At 42.4% G+C, this 17,967-nt stretch overlaps 1 protein-coding gene across 7 annotated transcripts in view; it reads right to left on the bottom strand.

Moving 5' to 3' along the window:
• Positions 1 to 1,895: 1,895 nt before the first annotated feature.
• The window catches only part of SPAG9 (sperm associated antigen 9), a 129,022-nt gene continuing 112,950 nt past the window's right edge, over positions 1,896 to 17,967 (bottom strand). For 5 of the 7 annotated variants that reach the window (XM_027034130.2, XM_053211939.1, XM_053211940.1 and 2 more), the window contains 10 exons: positions 17,193 to 17,318; positions 15,851 to 15,931; positions 14,828 to 14,895; positions 12,469 to 12,617; positions 11,006 to 11,177; positions 9,026 to 9,139; positions 7,347 to 7,385; positions 6,222 to 6,398; positions 4,327 to 4,476; positions 1,896 to 2,648 (listed from right to left, as the gene is read on the bottom strand). In XM_027034130.2, coding sequence (XP_026889931.1) covers positions 2,533 to 2,648; positions 4,327 to 4,476; positions 6,222 to 6,398; positions 7,347 to 7,385; positions 9,026 to 9,139; positions 11,006 to 11,177; positions 12,469 to 12,617; positions 14,828 to 14,895; positions 15,851 to 15,931; positions 17,193 to 17,318 — 1,192 coding nt within the window. In that variant the 3' untranslated portion in view covers positions 1,896 to 2,532. The remainder of the gene's footprint in view (positions 2,649 to 4,326; positions 4,477 to 6,221; positions 6,399 to 7,346; positions 7,386 to 9,025; positions 9,140 to 11,005; positions 11,178 to 12,468; positions 12,618 to 14,827; positions 14,896 to 15,850; positions 15,932 to 17,192; positions 17,319 to 17,967) is intronic. The other 2 variants (XM_027034132.2, XM_015084946.3) reach the window with 1 other exon arrangement.

Below are 17,967 nucleotides of genomic sequence, written 5' to 3'. Positions count from 1 at the left end.
TTTGTGTAGATTAGCAATGGTCGAGCGTCGGCAACTTCACATGGTTCAACCTCATACATAACCCAGGCATAACAAAATGAGAAAATTCTCGGGTATCCCTTATTTCTTCCAACAGGGGCAATACATGTATTTTTTACATGGAGAGACCAACCCGAGGTATTCGAGCCTCTTCTCTACCCTCGAGTTGGAAGCTATAGGCAGTGTGCACCAACGCTTCCCTGCTCGCAAGAAGCTTACATTTTGGTTCTTACCAAAGTGAATGTTACCACCTTGACCAAAGTGAACGTTACAAGAATATAAACCTATTGTTGGGGAAAGGGAGGGGGAGGGGAGTAAAGAGATCTGCAGAAGATACTTAAACGGTATTACAATTATATAAGGACAAGCCCTTAAAACAAATTGTACAAGCATTTCTGTACTCTCTCTAGTCCCTGATGTTAATGAACAGGGCCACAGATAATCTGACGGCTTTAGATAAAATAGCTACACCCCTACACTAAAGCCAGTAAGAACAATTAGAACCACTGTAACATGTACGCATTTTTCGTCTTTTAACTCCTGATTTCCTAAATTACATTTGATCACACAAACGTGTACAAACTGAACAGCAAGTGGGGTCTGACTCTGGGATGTTTAGTTCTTGGGATTAAAATTCCCAAACACTTTGGTGTCTCCTTTTTGTGAAATTATACAACAATTCCTCCCCACAAATGTTGTAACGACATGGGGATTTTTTTAGGTAGTGCCCAAAGTGGCTCAGATTTAAAATAAAAATAGAGCTGAACGCTATGAAAAGGGGGCCTAAGTTTTGGTGCCTTGAAAAAGTGACTAAGTATCTCGAGCAAAAAAATCAGCCTTTCACCGCAGCTTTTGCCAAAGGGGGTTCCCTTCTCCTGACCGTCTGAGGTGGCCACCGCTTCATCGTGTACACGATGTGCTCACAGACACGTCGTGGCCCCGTGGATCCAGAGGCTGCCTCCGGCTCACTCAATCCCACGTATTTATCAACCAGCTGAATCACGTAGATGCTGGAGGACGGCGGCACGCTTTTCACAAGCGCCTCTGCGTGGCAGCTCAGGGACACCCAACGCCCGGTGCTTCAGACCGCTTACACAGTCTGATCCTGTGTTTGCTTCCTTTCCCTTCAAGCACTCCTTGTGGGGCCCGGGGGCCCTTATTCAACAGGTGTATATTTTTAAAAGAACACTTAAGTTTCCATTTAGCTTTGCTTAGAGAAATGGTAAGTCACGCATTTTTTCAGGAAGCTCGAGAGGGGGAGAACTGCAGCGTGATGGCCTTGACCCTATTCAACAAGAAGACCCGTGACACCCGGACTCAGCTTTTGAAATGGAATGGAATGGGTGCCATGAGTAAAAAGACAAACATGTCAACTCTCCCTTTACGGTACCTTGGCCTCGTCTTGTCCCCCTTCATCGCCTTCCTCTTTGCTGCTGGCATTTTCATCTCAAAAGGGCACAAAAGCCTCAAGGTGTCACTTACATACGAAATATCGAGGGCTACTTGCTCTGTAGTTCTACACAGAACCAGAGAAAATACTGATTCTAATCAGATCCCTCCTTCAGTTCACCGGCCACTGGATCACGGCTGCTGCTTTACTCTTGTGAACCGGCAAGAGCAGCCCCAGCACCACTGGTGAACAGGTGAATGTTTTACCTGGAGAAACCTTCACCAACCACCACCATCCATTGATACAGGAACCCAAAACACAATTTCCTCAAAGACAAATCCTCCCATTGCTGAAGCGATCTTCTGAGCCGTATCAACGATAACCCTTTCCGACACGTCAGTATGAAAACGAGGGAGACTAGTCTCAGAAAGGATCATCATCACAATATCCAGAGAGCAGGCCTCATAAACTGTAGAGCTCTAATAAGTCAGAAACAGGAATCTTTTATTTAAATAGTGTAGTCTTAATTTCTTCAATATAAAACCCCCCCCCAAATCTGATGAAAACAACGTTTTATATACCATATATAAACAAGATTTGTCAGATTTGAAAGTGAAAGTAATTTACAATTAGCTTTTAGCCCCCTGGGACACTTAGAGACCTCCTGATAATCCACCTGATACTAGTTTGTGTCAGTTTTATAATACACGGGGAAGACTATAATTGTACCAAATGGTATAGTTCCACTTATCAAGCGTTCCCATGGATTCCATTATTAGCGACAGCTCAAAAGTGACCCCATCAAACGAAGTGAGTGACATCAGCTGTGGCAGAGTGAACCACATCTGGATTGCTTCCTAGAATTCAGTTTGCAGAGAGTAAACATTCTTTGATTTGTTCATAACGTACTGAAATCGCCTGGAACACTGGTGCAGTAAAACAGCTAGTTCCTGTATTGTTACGGGAAGGACAGGTCTTGTGATAGAAAGTTAACAGGAAAAAAAAAATGCTCACACATGATGTGGTGAAACTGATTTCACAAAGAGAGCATTAAATTAAGGGGAAAGGGAAAATAAACCATGCAGAAGAGACAGCTTCCCTGTCTCCACCGGTTTCCTATGTGCTCACTCATTGCCATACAGCACTTGCCACACTATCAGGTGACTCCTTTCTGCTTTGGCGACAGAAGGTTCAAGTGGAAGATCCTCTCCAAGAAGTTCTGATTCTCCACCTTCATCACCTGGGGGGCGATAAGGAGACTCGGGTTAGGTGGAGCATGGAACACGCAAGCCCATGTACAGGTCTGTGAACAGTGTGCACAAAACCCGGCTGACTCCCCTTCCAGAGCACACAGTACAAGAAATACCCTGGGTCAGAACCTTCACTCGCCCAACCTCTAAAAAGGCGAATTCATTTTTCAGACCACAAGGATAAAAGTGAGTTCACTATACTACATTGGAAACTGACCCCAATACGTCTGCACGCTGACATTAACAGAAATGAGGAGAAGCCAAGAAGTCAAAGCCATCCAACCCTCTGTCGATCCAAAGGGATAGGGTCTACTCTCATTTATTTCAAACTGAGAAGTGAGACTAGATGGGACTATAAATGTGAAAGCGTGGAGATAGCGCCCACACACCAAACTAGCTACATCCAAGCAACCCCTGCTTGTCGTCGGTGACAGTAAAGCTCTCCAATCAGAGACAACCCATAAGAGCACACAGAAACAGAAACTGTTTCACATACTCCTAGCAGTAGGAGACAGCAGATTCGCCACTCACTGTACTGAGATACTGAGTTTTTGGGTTTTTTTCTGTTTTTAAGATTTTATTTTTAAGCAATCTCTACACCCAACATGGGGCTCGAGCTCGCAGCCCTGAGATCAAGAGTCGCACGCTCTACCGACTGAGCCAGCTGGGTGCCCCGACACTGAGCTTCTTCAACCCATGATTGTCAAGTTTAGGACAGGTAGTGAGCGGACAGTATGGTGATGAAGAAATGAGACTGAAGTCACAGACAGGCTATAGGTTCTCCCAGAAATAGCTAAGTGAACTCGAGAAATGAGGTCCTGATCAAAGACACTGCTCTCCAAGGCCCCGTGCAAGCAAACCATACTCCTCTCTCCAAAGGTGCATCATCAGGGGGCGCCTGGGGGCTCGGTCGGTTAAGCGCCTGACTTCAGCTCAGGTCACGATCTCACGGTTTCTGAGTTCAAGCCCCGAGTCAGGCTCTGAGCTGACAGCGGAGGGCCTGGAGCCCGCTTCCGATTCTGTGTCTCCCTCCTTCTCTGCCCCTCCCTTACTCACGCTCTGTCTCTCTCTCAAAAATAAACAAACATGTAAAGAAAATAAAAAAAACAAAAACAAAAGCAAAGGTGCATCAGCGGTGTTGCTGCAGCAGAGCAGGGCTATTCTAACCAGCTGAACAACTGGTCTCATGGCACAGGCTCTTTGGCGGAACCCTCCCTACTTCTGGCCTCAGGGGCCAAGACACACCGCCCACCTGCTGTAGTTTTGTCACGTGTCTCCCCTGAACGTCAGCGGGGCAAAGAAAACATCGCTACCATGAGCCGGGAACAGGGACAGCGGAAAAGCACCTCAAGGTTTGCATGTTTCTCCGCAGGCCAGACTCTCCTTTACCCACCTCCTTCCACAGCAAGGTCAAACTGTGTGCTGGGGCATGCTTTAAAAGGCTCAAGACACAATCTAAGAACGTAAAAACTCTGGTCTGGTTTTTACATTTAAAAACGTTATGCTAGGGGTGCCTGGGTGGCTCAGCCGGTTAAGTGTTCAATTGTGGACTTTGGCTCAGGCCATGCTCTCGTGGTTGGAGAGTCTGAGCCCCGTGTCGGGCTCCGTGCTGGCAGCACGGGGTTACAGAACACAATGGAAACCGAGCTCCCAGAACCAACGACTTACCCATTCGGAAGTCAATGTAGCCCTCTCCTCCACTGATGACGAGCATAGACTTCAAGGGCGTCTGGCTGCCAGGCTCCTGTGCAGATGGCCCTGCTCTGTCACCTGTTAGATCTGTGCCACCACTGCCACTTTGTGGACTGACGACTTGACCTATTTGTGCCAGAAAAGAAGTGACTATTACTTATCACGGACTGGGGTGGGGGAAGGCTCATTTTCTCTGAATATTTTCAGAAAGTTGAATAAAAAGGTAAACATATTGTGATACAACCAAAGTATTGGGAATGCCAGAAGCCTCTACGTGATCAGAAAACACCTATAAGAGTCATAAGAACCCAATTTGAAGATCTAAGTAGAGCCATGTTGCGCCAAAGCAGGAATGGATCCAAATCCATTATGAGACCTGTGTATGGCCAGGCAGGTCATAGCTGCCTGCTTCAGAGTATTACAATCTACATCGTTTGATCTGAGGGGCTCCAGAAAAGGTACATGTGAATTTGTGTAAGACACTGGAAAAGGTCTTCAACTTAAGTGCTATGAGTTTGGATATTCATAATTAATATTTCAAATATTTCAAATCCATGGTTTTCCTCTCATATTTAAGAAAAATACATCTTATTTGTAATTTAGATTAGGCAAATAAATTACTAGTACATGTGCCATTTACTCTAAAGTTTAAGTTGTAAGGTCGAATCTTTGAGCATGAAATGGGACAGAAACCCTAGGGGGAAAACTTCCAGGCGTGGGTCCTGCTTGCAGGTGGTCAGTCACATCAGTTTAGTATCGTCAGTGGACAGAACATTTGTCACCGGATATCACCACTACGCCTCTCACCTACATGGTGCTTTATAGTTCTAGAGCACTTTCATTAATTTTCACCACAAGTGAGGTCAGCAGAGCAGAGATCAGTCACATCCACTTAGGAAATGAGGACCAGAGGAACACCTGGGTGGCTCAGTTGGTTAAGCGTCTGACTTCGGCTCAGGTCATGATCTCATGGTCCGTGGGTTCGAGCCCCACGCTGGGTTCTGTGCTGACAGCTCAGAGCCCGGAGCCTGCTTCAGATTCTGTGTCTCCCTCTTTCTCTGCCCATCCCCTGCTTGTGCTTTGTCTTTCTCTCTCTCTCTCTCTCTCTCTCTCTCTCAAAAAGAAATAAACATTAAAAAGATTCTTAAAAAAGGGGGCGCCTGGGTGGGTCAGTCGGTTAAGCGACGGACTTCGGCCCAGGTCATGATCTCACAGTTCGTGAGTTGGAGCCCCATGTCAGGCTCTGTGCTGACAGCTCAGAGCCTGGAGCCTGCTTCTGATTCTGTGTCTCCCCGTCTCTCTTCCCCTCCCCTGCTCACGCTCCATGTCTGTCTCTCAATAATAAATAAACGTTAAAAAAAAAAAAGTTAAAAAAAAAAAAAAGGAAATGAGGACCAGTCACAGAGGTTAAGTGACCTGCTCAAGAGAACTACGTGAGCAGCAAGGCAGGGACCCCTAGCCTGCTGCTCTTTGCCACAACAGTGCTACAGGCACCCGAGTGTGTTCTCCATCCCTTCCTGTACACAATTCTGATGACAGGGGCTTCCTTCTAGCCATCTCCTTTATTCGGCCAGGACCATTTCTGGAACCCTGCGGTGACAACATAGTACCACTGCTTTTCAAAAGCAAGCACGTCTCTTACATAAAAATCAACAAGTTCGTCTTGGGGGAGAGAGGAGAGATTCCAAAGCAATTTCATTCAAATATCCCTATAGTGCTTTATCCATTATAAAAAACCTCCAATTATACAACTTTTCATATAATGTATTGGAATTATCTGTAATACCAGTACTTAGCATTAGACTAGATAGTGGACCAAGGGATAGAAGACATGATTACATGCAACTTCTCGACAGAATAATCTAACCCACCTGGGACTGCCACAAAGAATTTCACTGCGTCCCGGTGCCCGTGGAAGCAAAGCTGGGCATGTGCCATTGAACAATAGGGTATAAATGTCCCTGGAGTCACTTTATCGCTGTTTTCATCACCATATACGCGGATTACACTTCCAGGACGATTTCCTGGTGCTCCTGAGGTTTTATTTGCTGCAACAGAAAAACCAAATACCAAATATTTCCCCCTAGGAAACAGTGATGATGCAGGATGTTACTGGTTAATCCTTATGATATTATCTAAAAGCTACAGCCAGTTGAGATAAAAACAAGGGCAGCAATGCCAACTCAAGACAAAGCTGGGAAAAAAAAGATAATATAGCATGCTAGTTATTTTTAAGTACCTCAGTAAATGGAGTAGGGGATTTTGCCAGTCTAGCAATAACTAAGCTTACTTTTTAAACATATCTATTAATTAAAAAAAAAAAAAAAGGCAACATTTAAAAAAAACCCAGATTTGAATCTTAGGGATGTCTATTTTATGTTGTTGTTGTTTTTTTAATCCCCATTTTAGAAGACTAACCAGTTACACCGTTTAAAGTAAATTTGTATATTTTTCAATAAAAATTTCATAGTCTACCTTCTGATTTTTCTCCCCTGTGGTAAGAATATCTCTCTTGGGGGGTGGGGGGTGGGTGGTAAAAAGCTGTGTTTAAAGGATCCAGCCACGACAATAAGGTGGCTTTTATTTATACCAGACTGGTGGTTTGCTGCATTATTTTAGAACAACCAGACTCACAAAACATCCCCATTCCATGGGCCAGTAAGTGAATGAAAGAAACATGGCTGGTAACAAGAGTAAACAATGGAGATTAATGACAGTTTTAAGAGATGTTTCGTGTTTTTACTGGAAGGAAAACAAAGTCCGAAAGAAAGTTCAGCTGCAACAAAAGATGATAAATACACTAAGCCGCTGAGCAGTAGTTTGGTGGCCGTGTAACAAATATTAAAAAACAAAACGGACAGGACACCTGCTGCGATGCAGTGACTGCGAGTGGATGGCATTTAAGAACATTCAAGAGGGCATCTAGAGCCAGAGGACAGCCTCCCAGTGGCCATCAAAAGCCAGGAAGAAGAGCTGGGTTCAGGATCTGCACTTACCCCTCAGCCCCAGTAAGCGTCCCTGGTGGAGGATTACAGCTACAGTGAGAGAGGAGGAAAGGGACATGGAGAGGCGCACGGCAGGGAACAACACCACCATGAGCCTCCACTCTCGCGGCTTCTCTTCCAGCTGCCAGCTTGGCACTCCAAGCCCCTGACTACACTAACAAAGTCCAGCTTGGTATAATACCAACATGAAAAGTTCTTACCAAAGCCTCTGTAGAATATCTCTGCTCAAAAAGGACAATTTGATTTACTGGGATTTTGCTTTTCTTAATTATAAAGCAATTTCAAAGAACAACTTAACAGAGAGCACTTTCTAAATGCTATTATTTCCCCTTTTCCTTTAAGAAATCCTGTTCAAGAGGCACCTGGGTGGCTCAGCCGATTGAACGTCCAACTTTGACAGCTCAGGTCACGATCTCATGGTTCGTGGGTTCAAGCCCTGCATTGGGCTTGCTGCTGTCAGCATAAGAGCCTGCTTCAGATGCTCTGTTCCCCACCCCTCTCTGCCCCTCCCCTGCTCACTCTCTCTCTCAAAACTAAAACTAAATAAACATTTAAAACAAAGAAGAAGAAATCTTGTTCAAATGGCTTTGCTAAAATGGAACTCTCTTTTACAAAGAACTGAAATGAACTCATGTAGGTTTATAAGTAATTACAGAAAAGACTGCTGGGATTAAGAATTTAGATTCTTCAGAGGCACGTGTATGGCTCAGTCGGTTAAGTGGCCGACTCTTCAGCTCAGGTCATGATCTTGCATTCTGTAAAGATGGTGCAGAGCTTGCTTGGGATTCTGTCTCCCTCTCTCTCTGCCCCTCCCCCTCTTGCTCTCTATCTCTCTCTCTCTCAAAATAAGTAAAAAGAAACAAAAAAGAAAAAGAAAACAAAAAAGAATTAAGGTTCTTCAAAAGCTCCAGATAGACCACCTTCCACACCTCCTGTCTGCCCCCTGAAGAAAGGTAGGGAAATTCTGGGATGTTAGTGTGTGGACTTAGGGCACTTGTTTTCAAAACATTCCCTGCCCATGAATTCTGTAACACAAAAATGCTCACTGGATGAATAATCAATGTAATGGAACATAATATGAAAAACATACAATGTATATACTTTGTTCACAAAAGTAACAATAATGAAACATAATCTAAAAAACATACAATGTACATTTTGTTCACACCATTTACACATACAGGAGAGAAGGCTTGTCTCCAGCGTAAGTGCTTGCTTGCTGACCTTAGAAACTTCCCACAACATTTTCTAAACCTCAAATAAACCGAGTAGAAGTAAAGTAACAGCTGGAGAGATGAAACACCAGAATGATTCTAGGCACTGGTTCCGGATATTGATGTATTAACACTGGAAGAAAGCCGGACTCGAACCTTCTTCTAAAGGAGGAAATAGGACTGGGATTCCTGAATTGAGAAAAGGAGCTTCTTGCAATGCAACGTGTTTAGTTACAAATGTTGGTCCCGATGCAGGGACACTGGTATTCGCTACAGTTTATAGGTTTCGTATAAGTCACGAAAGGACAATAGTTAGGTCTTTGTCACCGGCTTGATTTTCTGAATTACCACAGATTTGCCAATGCCAAAACCATTCCTTCTGCCTGAATTCTGGACACAACTACCTCCTGCAACTCTTCTGTCTGTACTGTGGCATTCAGCTAAAAATATACTTACTTTCTGTCAATGGGATGGAGATAATGACACCATTTCCTGTCCCCACCCACAAACGATTGCAAGACACCATAAGAGCTGTGATCCTCACAAACGAGAAGCCCAGTTTTCCAGTACCTGTAGAGCAGGGGGGAAATTTTTTATTGAGAAACTAGAGCAAATGATGTTTTCGGTTCCAAGTCCCTCACAGAATGGCTGGATTAACACAAGAGACGGGAATGTCGACCAGAGTCGGTTGGATGTTTCCTGAAGGTGCACATCAAAGCACATTTTCAGTGGGCTTTACAACACCTGTCTGATAATTCACGGTTAATGAAAAAAGAAAATTCGAAAAGTGGCTGACATCACATTACCATCCAGAAAGAAAATTCTGTTGATCAGGAGGTAGGACACAAGATTTAATTAGGGAGCTGCAAAATCCAAACTCCAAACCAAACCCAAAATAAAACAAAACACAGTGGGGCACCTGGGTGGCTCAGTCGGTTAAGCAATCAACTCTTGACTTCGGCTCGGGTCACATCTAACAGTTTGTGAGTTGGAGCCCCACAGTGGGCTCTGTGCTGACAGTGCGGAGCCTGCTTGGGATTCTGTCTCCCTTTTGCCACTCCCCCTGCTCAATATCTCTTTCTCAGAATAAGTAAAAATAAACTTAAAAAAAAATTAATAAAACAAAAAACAACTCAACAAAAACAGTTTGCTAGATTGGAAAATCAAATGTCCTTTGTTTTTATAAGCTGTAAGAGTTCTGCTTTGCCTTAAATTTCCTTGCAGAGATAAAAACAATCTTAGTCAAAACGTGTATTCTTTCCTTGTTTACATACTTCGATTCTGCAGCAGTTTAGAAATTTTAGGTACCACAGACACATAATGTAGGGAGATGGGATGCACTTTTTCATTTGAAGGGAATTTCTACAACTGATCTTATTTTCTGAGACTTGAAAGAGTAACTCATAAATAGGTAATAATACATTGAAGACAAATAGCATTTAGTCACTCACAGGATCTACTTATAGGAACCGAGAACATGATCACAGAGTGTTAGAAGTTACAAGGAGCCTTAACGACCATTCAGTCTAAGCTAGAGATCTTTAACCTATAGTCATAGTATACCCTGAAACTGGCTTGTGTTTATGACATTCTTAACCATCACAGAGTGCTAAATTAGGCTACAGCAGGGAACAAGCCAGCGATGGTCCCTGCCTTTCATGGGCTTATGGTCTTTGGGGGAGACAGACAATGAACAAGAATCAAATAGTAAATAGTATTGGTGCAACCACTATAATGATAATCCCATGAAGAAAAAGTAGGAAGAGGACCTTAAATCAAATTAGAAGATCAGGAAAGGTCTGTCCTGGATGTGACATGTATGCTATGACCTGAAAGCCAAGTAAAAAGGGGCCAAAAAGAACTTCTCAGGCACAGTATAATAGCACACGTGGGGGACCTGAAATGGGCAAGAACTTGGTGAGCTTGAGAGTGGTCCAGGCCATGGGACCAGTTCTTTGTGGTGGTGTCACAAAACATCACCTCATCTAAAGGCAGGAATATTCTGGAAGTGGCTGGCATTACATAAGTATGTCATGGTGGTCTTTGCACATTGGTTACTACGCAGAGAACAGACTGGAGTGGAAACACAGAGACCGGTTAGGAGGTTCATGGATATCCAGGGGGGTAAGGAAGACAGCCTGGCCTACAGGGATGTGATGGTAGAGATAAAGAAGTAACTGATTGAAGGTATTTTTGGAGGCAGACTTGACCAGCTCCCAGTGATGGATTAGGTGTGGGGAACAGAGAGGAGTCAAAAATGATCCCAAGTTTCTGTCAAGGACCACGGGGCACATGGGGCATCTGCCTGGCATGTCCAGTGATAATGGCTCACTAGTCCTGAGGCAACTTATTCATTGGCTCTACCTAGCATCTGAGACCATTTAAAAATAAAACATTTTCTCCATCCGATAAAGATAGAATGCTTTGGAAGCTTACCTAACATTTTGCTTACATAAGGCTCAATGTCCACATCCTGTAGGTGTTGATAAGTATGTGCATGATAGAGACGGAGCGTGGAATCCAAACGAATGGAGACCCACACTCCGTCCCCCACCCACGCAAGCTGCCGCACCTGGCTCTCCTTCCTGGGGTGCGCGTCAAATGATTTCTAGGAAAGATTGTTCAATCACAATGTTACTTTGATTACGTAAGAGTTCGTGTTTAAAAACTGAGCTAATTTACACAACAATTTGACAGACTGAATATTTTAAAAGAGGAGCCTAAATAGCATTTACTAAATAAATGTGATTACTCTTACATACACACTTTTCTTACTCCAGACTACAAAACAAAACAAAGAACAAACAACGGGTGCTAGATTTCAGCACTGTGTAGGGATCAACTTGCGAAAGGAATACTGGCATATCCGGACTCTGTAACAAGTCCAACAAAAAGGGTGAATTTGATCTCAGTATTTTGTACTGTCGTAAAGCAAAGCATGAAGTAAGAGCCTATTTATAATTAAACAAAAAGGAACCTACAATGCTGCCTGTGCATGTGTATACCTGCATGGAGGAAACGGATTTGGGGGTAAAGAAACCCACCAAGTGATTAACTTTGGGACTTCTAGGGAACAGAATGGGATTGGGAACAAAGGAATAAGGACTTTGACCTTAAAATTTTCCTGCTGTTTTCCTTTTTTAAAAATTATTAGAATGAATTTACGTATTGTGGCCAAACTTGTAAGAAAGCAATGCCGAGAGGTTTTTATTTTCACAACAAATTCCCACTGCAATCTTATTTCTCAGTCTAGGACACATAGAGAGGGGTCTGCCTGCATACATGTGGGGCAGCGGAGCCTGGAGAAGCCTCGTCCCAAACAACCCACACAAAATTAAACCTATCAAGAACCCTGTGTCCGAATCATACACATATGTATCCATAGATATTCAGACACACATTTAAACATTCATGTGTGGGGGTGCCTGGGTGGCTCAGTCGGCTGAGCAGCCAACTTCGGCTCAGGTCGTGATCTCATGGTTTGTGGGTTCAAGCCCTGTTTCAGGCTGTGTGCTGACAGCTCAGAGCCTGGAGCCCGCTTCGGATTCCGTGTCTCCCCCTCTCTCTGTCTCTCCCCTGCTCATGCTCTGTCTCTCTCTCTCAAAAATAAATAGAAACATTAAAAAAAATTAAAATTAAAAAATTAAAATTAAAAAAATTCATGCGTGCATCCTCCTTCCTAAAAAAACAAAACAAACCACTTCCCACCACAGTCGTAAGTGGCAAGAGAGATGAAGTAACACAGAAAGCTAAGGTGTAGTCCAATATCATCACTCAAGCGTCCTAAAACACACAGACTCAGAAAACAGTTTCTGAAGAATCTAAAAATAATTAGAGTCTTAGCGTCTCCAGAAAATACGAATTCAGTAAGTACTGGAAGCATGCATGGGTTCACTTACCTCTATTTTCATAGCCTTTGGCTGAACCACATAGATTTTGTTCCTGTAGCCACACCAGACTTTGTCATGGACCACAGTCATGCACCGAATAGAATGGTGAGGCCGTCCAAGGTCCAACAGGTGGTAGTTTGACAAATCCCACTGCCCATCTTTAAAACAAGAAATGGATTATTAGTTAATGCACATCACCTTTTCCTCAATTTTAACACAAGAAACATTCTATTTGCGTGAATTGATAAATTTATTGATGAAGCACCGCAAAATACCATGTAGTCACTTTATCTTTTCTTTGCAGAGACGGACTCTCATTCTGTCTACTGCAAAGTTGGGAAAGAGATGTCACAGGTCATCTGGTCCCGTGAGCCACCTGGTGCCTGGATCTCCACACTAACAACAGCAGTGATGGGATAAATCAGCAGTAAGTTATCTGCTTATAATAATAGTTTCAGAATTAGAATGGAATAATTATTATTCCATATTATTCCACTAAGAATTAGTATAATTCTTTGGATAATATCTCTCTCACTGACTTGCATTTTGATGTTTCTTGGGTAGATGTTAAGGACAACTTGTTGCTAACACTTTAGGAATTACGCACATAGTCATTTTAGTGATGACAGAAATACAAATGGGAATCAACCACTGTAAACTTGCTTTGTAGACCTTGCTTGAACTATTTCAGTGAAAGAAAACATACTGCCTCACAAAGCAGCTGCTGCATTTTGCAAAAGCTATGAATTGTCCGAAAAAATATTCCCCATGCCTGACTAGCTCAAGTCTGCCTCCTTGTATATAATCACCCATTAGTCTGTAGTTTTGCCCAATGGAAATAGAATAATCCAGTCCCACTTTTTTGTTACTGCCCTATGTTTTCTCCTCTCAAAATTAATCATTCTTGGCATGTGCTCTGTACACATCCCAGTTTACAGACCCTTCATCCTAACTCTGCCTTGTCCGTGTTCCTTTAACATGTTGTTTGTCCACCAGAGTGGGGCAGGATTATCACCAGCCCTGTCCTGCACATGGATTTCTATGAGGCTTAATATGTTCAGTAACTCAGGGGCATCCAGGTGGCTCAGTCAGTTAAGTGTCCAACTCTTGGTTTCAACTCAGGTCCTGATCTCACGGTTTTTGAGTTCAAGCCCCACATCGGGCTCTGCATTGGCAGCTTGGAGGCTGCTTGGAATTCTCTCCCTCCCTCCCTCTCTCTCTGCCCATCCCCCACTTGTGCTCTCTCTCTCAAAATGAATAAATAAACTTAAAAAATAAAAAGATGTTTAGTAACTCATACTGAGTTTGTGGTCAACCGTTGGGTACTTTTCATTCTTCAGACAAGTTGCCCCCCTTTTTACTCTTCTGAACCCCAATGCAGAACTTTATATTTAAACATATTACATCATGTATGTTGTCTGTTTTCTTAATATAATTTTGGATTCAGCCTGCCAAAACATTTACTACCACTACCACATTTTTTCTAAGCTTTCGTACTTATTAGCTGACTGTGGCGTGAATAAAAGCCTCTGTGCCTCCACTTTCCTCACCTATGAGGATGACAACAGGACCCTCCTCAGAAGTTGCTGTGAGGATTAAGCTCACACAAAGTCTACAAGGGTCGGAGCAACGTAAAACTGAGCACCCTCACTCTCTGACTATACGGAGTCATTAACCAGCAATCTCTAGGGACCGGTTACAAAGACACCCAAACATCATCTACCCCACATTTTCCCAAGCCCAGAAAGATAGGAGACTTTGGGAAAAGCCCTGCTAAAATCTGAATTCAGTGTATCTATGTTTATAGAATATTCTCCTGCTCTAGCAATCTAATTTCTACCTAGAAAATGAATGATCATTTTGGCTGATACATGTACCAAGGAGTTAGGAAGTATTGCAGGCTCAATTCCCTATTTTCTTTAACTTAAGGCACGTTTCTGGACCTCCACCAGCCCCTGTCTGCTGATGACAGATATACTGGTTGTAAAAAGAGGAAGGATATAAATAACATGACATGAAAATGATTACACCATATCCAATTAAAAACTTAAAAACTTTCCAAATCTAAGTGGTTGTAAATTAGTGTTTAAAATATTGAAAAAGAGAAAGCATTTCCTCTCCCTAAACTTCTCCTAATTAAGTATACTAACAAGAAACAGGTGCCTCCGTATCACATTAGCAAGAGCACCTTGAAACGATAAACTATATGCACGCACATATCTACTAAAGTCATACACTGTTAGCACTCAGTTTAAACCCTTACTCTTTCTCCTATTAAGTATCATTTCTTTAAAACAGAGCTAATCTGCTAGAAAATGCTTTTGCAAAGCAACAGATTAGTGCACACTCTATATTCGTAACAACTCACCAGCTCCTCTGTGAAAGATTGCGAGGGTGCCGTCAGCCAGGGCCACTAACACAATCCCTTTCACATGTCTGCGAACAGGAAACGGGGTTTCAGAGCGCTCCGTGTGGGAATGTGGGAGGTGCCACATGCTACTGAGCTAGAAGTTCAGAGGCTCTCAGAGGGCCAACCCATGATAGACAAGGAGCTTACACCAGAACCCAAATAATACACTCTTTTCTATTTTTAAGTAATTTCTACACCCAACGTGGGGCTCAAACTCACAACCCCGAGACCAACAGATTGAGAAAGTCTTGCTATGAAAATGTCAGCTGAACTAAATAAACAGCCTGTGTGGTGACTCAGTGGTTTTACTTTCTGGCCCAAGCTTCTCTCACTGCAAAAGGTCCACAGACCAGAGACAGACTCCTTGAGTGGACTTTGGAGTTTTTGATAGTCAACATATGGAAACAGACTAGTGAATCAATGCCCCAATCAACATATTCACAAAGTACAAAGTATAAAAAGTATCCTAAAACAAACATAAATAGGTTCCAGAGTACTAAAGAGCTCACACTATGGTGAGGAATCAACCTGGCAAGTGTCACTTAAAGCTCTACTTAAGAACTATTTTACTCTCGGGGCACCTGGGTGGCTCAGTCAGTTGAGCATCTGACTTCGGCTCAGGTCATGATCTCGCAGTTCGTGAGTTTGAGCCCCACGTCGGGCTCTGTGCTGACAGCTCAGAGCCTGGACCCTGCTTCAGATTCTGTGTCCCCCTCTCTGTCCGCCCCACCCCTGATTGTGCTCCGTCTCTCTCTGTCTTTCAAAAATGAATAAACATTAAAAAAAAAAAAAAAGGACTATTTTACTTTCTAGTAAGAGTCTGAATCTCATTCGTCTTCTCTGACTCCATGAAGAGGGTTTAAAAAAAAAATCTGGATACTGACTTAATCGTGAAGCACATGTCAGCTTAAATAGGCTTAAAAGATAGTTTATATCAAAATACATATTTGTAAAAGGAAGAATTTCTAAAATAAAACTTACACAATACTGAGAATCGAATCTTTAAGTTTAATGGAATGGAGGCATCCTCTCCACTGGGCTACAGAAGAGTGCACATACAGACTGCAAGATCAAAATCAAGACTGGTAAGGCACAGAGAACATCAAGTCGCTGCTTACATCTCACAATGACCAAAGTCCCTTTAGGAGGAAAGAAGAATTACCACAAAAATCTTAGGAAATAACAAACAGCGAGAGTCTAATGCAGAGAAATCAGCCGCTTGAGCAAACAGAAACACAGAAGAATGAAAAGCCAGAACTAGAATAACACATGATCGGTTAGTTTCAGGTTACAACATACTTCAGGATCCTTGGCTAACCTCCTTTTTAAAAAATTACCTTACTTTTCTACCACACGGAACTATAACTGTCTGATAACAGTCTGGTTTATTACATCAGAGAGTGGCAAGCTATGCCCCGCAGGCCAAATCTAGCCCTTCATCTGCCTCAGTACAGTGTGCAAGATAAAAATGGTCTTTACATTTTAAACAGTTGGGAAAACAAAATCAAAAGAGTATTTTATGACATCTGAGACATGTGAAACTCAACCTTCAGTGTCCATGAAGTGTAACTGAAACACAGTCACACTCATCTACTTATGCACGGTCACGGCCATGGCTGTTTCTGTGCCACCACAATGGAGTTGAGAAGTTGCTACAGAGATTATATGGCCACAAAGCCTAACGTATTTCTTATCTGATCCTTCATAGAAAAGTTTGCTGTCCCTCCATCTTGTAGTATTAGACCCCTATGGAAAAGACGCACTAGTGACCTTGCTTGACCTGCAGGAAAGCACAATTTTCTGAATCTCCGCACAGCACTAGAATGTGAATAAGCTATGTAATGTTAGTTATCTCCTAGGCTTTGAGACAGGGATCTGTCCTGGTTTTCGTAGTAACTCTACCAAGTGGTTATGTTTGGAACTGGGCCTTCCCCCAGCCAAAAAGATTCGTTTAATCACTGGTACTTCTTGAATACACTCTAGCTATATAAACCTTCTGTGCATCAATAATTCTGTCTCTGTGCTGTCCAGGATCTTCTATTTCTGGATCACCCAGATTTTAAAGTTTTATTTACCTCTTCCTCCAAGAGAATTATGTAAAGAGAACATTCTATGACAAAGAACTATATGATTTACCATTCATACGCAGCGCAAGTCCAGTTTATGAGGTAGCTGGAACATCATCGCAAAATCTGCATGTACTTGAGTTCTCTGCATATTTCGTTGTACGCCGATGTACCACATTTTACTTACTCATCTTCTGATTCCAAAAGCAAGAGTCAAAAACTAAAGATACTTCAATATTAAAAGAGCCAGCACCTACCAGCCGTTCTGAGCTCCAAGCCACATAGTTGGTAAAAGGCTACTCATTTTCTGGGCTTCTTCTCTTACCAGGTCTTGTTCATTTGGCAATACTGACATCTGATCTTTATACGCATCTGAGTCATTACTGGGAAAGGTGGGGAAAGGCAAAAGATTGCAGTAAGCTTAGCTAGTTTCCAGAGACTGAACACTTCTATATTTTAGTTTAACACTTGGAAAAAATAAAATCAAACACTAGACTTCCAGAAAAGCCAAATTTAAGTGCTTATAATAAGTATTTCAATAGTTATACCAGAAGTAACATTAACATACTAGAGAGGACCAAGGTGCACATAAGGGAGTTAAGACACAGTAATGAAATATAGCAGTTAATATCCAGACTATGATTATGGCTCTCCTTTACGGTTCTTTTGAATTTTATAAGTTTTTTCTTGGGGCGGGGGGGCGGGGGGAAGCAGAGGAAAGGATGGTTTGTTTAAAAATCATATACACACACAAAGGAATGAGTATAAAGAATTTTCTAAAATAAAGTATTAAGTTAAAACATGCTTGCATTCTCTCCCAAGACCTTCTTTCTTTTGGATTGTCAGAATATTTTTAGAAAAAGATAACTGAGCTATCAAATCCAAAACATACCTGCTAATTCTAAAAAGATGAGTTTATTCTTAAATTAACAAATGTTAATAGGCCCTTGACTATTCTATAAACTAAGAGGAAGACTATTAAATTGTAAAAAGAATCACATTTAAATGTATCCCCATCAGCTTTCTATAAAG

This window comes from Acinonyx jubatus, chromosome E1 (genome assembly GCF_027475565.1).
Source record: "Acinonyx jubatus isolate Ajub_Pintada_27869175 chromosome E1, VMU_Ajub_asm_v1.0, whole genome shotgun sequence".
In the NCBI taxonomy this organism is placed as follows: domain Eukaryota; kingdom Metazoa; phylum Chordata; class Mammalia; order Carnivora; family Felidae; genus Acinonyx; species Acinonyx jubatus.
This window is presented reverse-complemented; position numbering and strand designations above follow the sequence as displayed.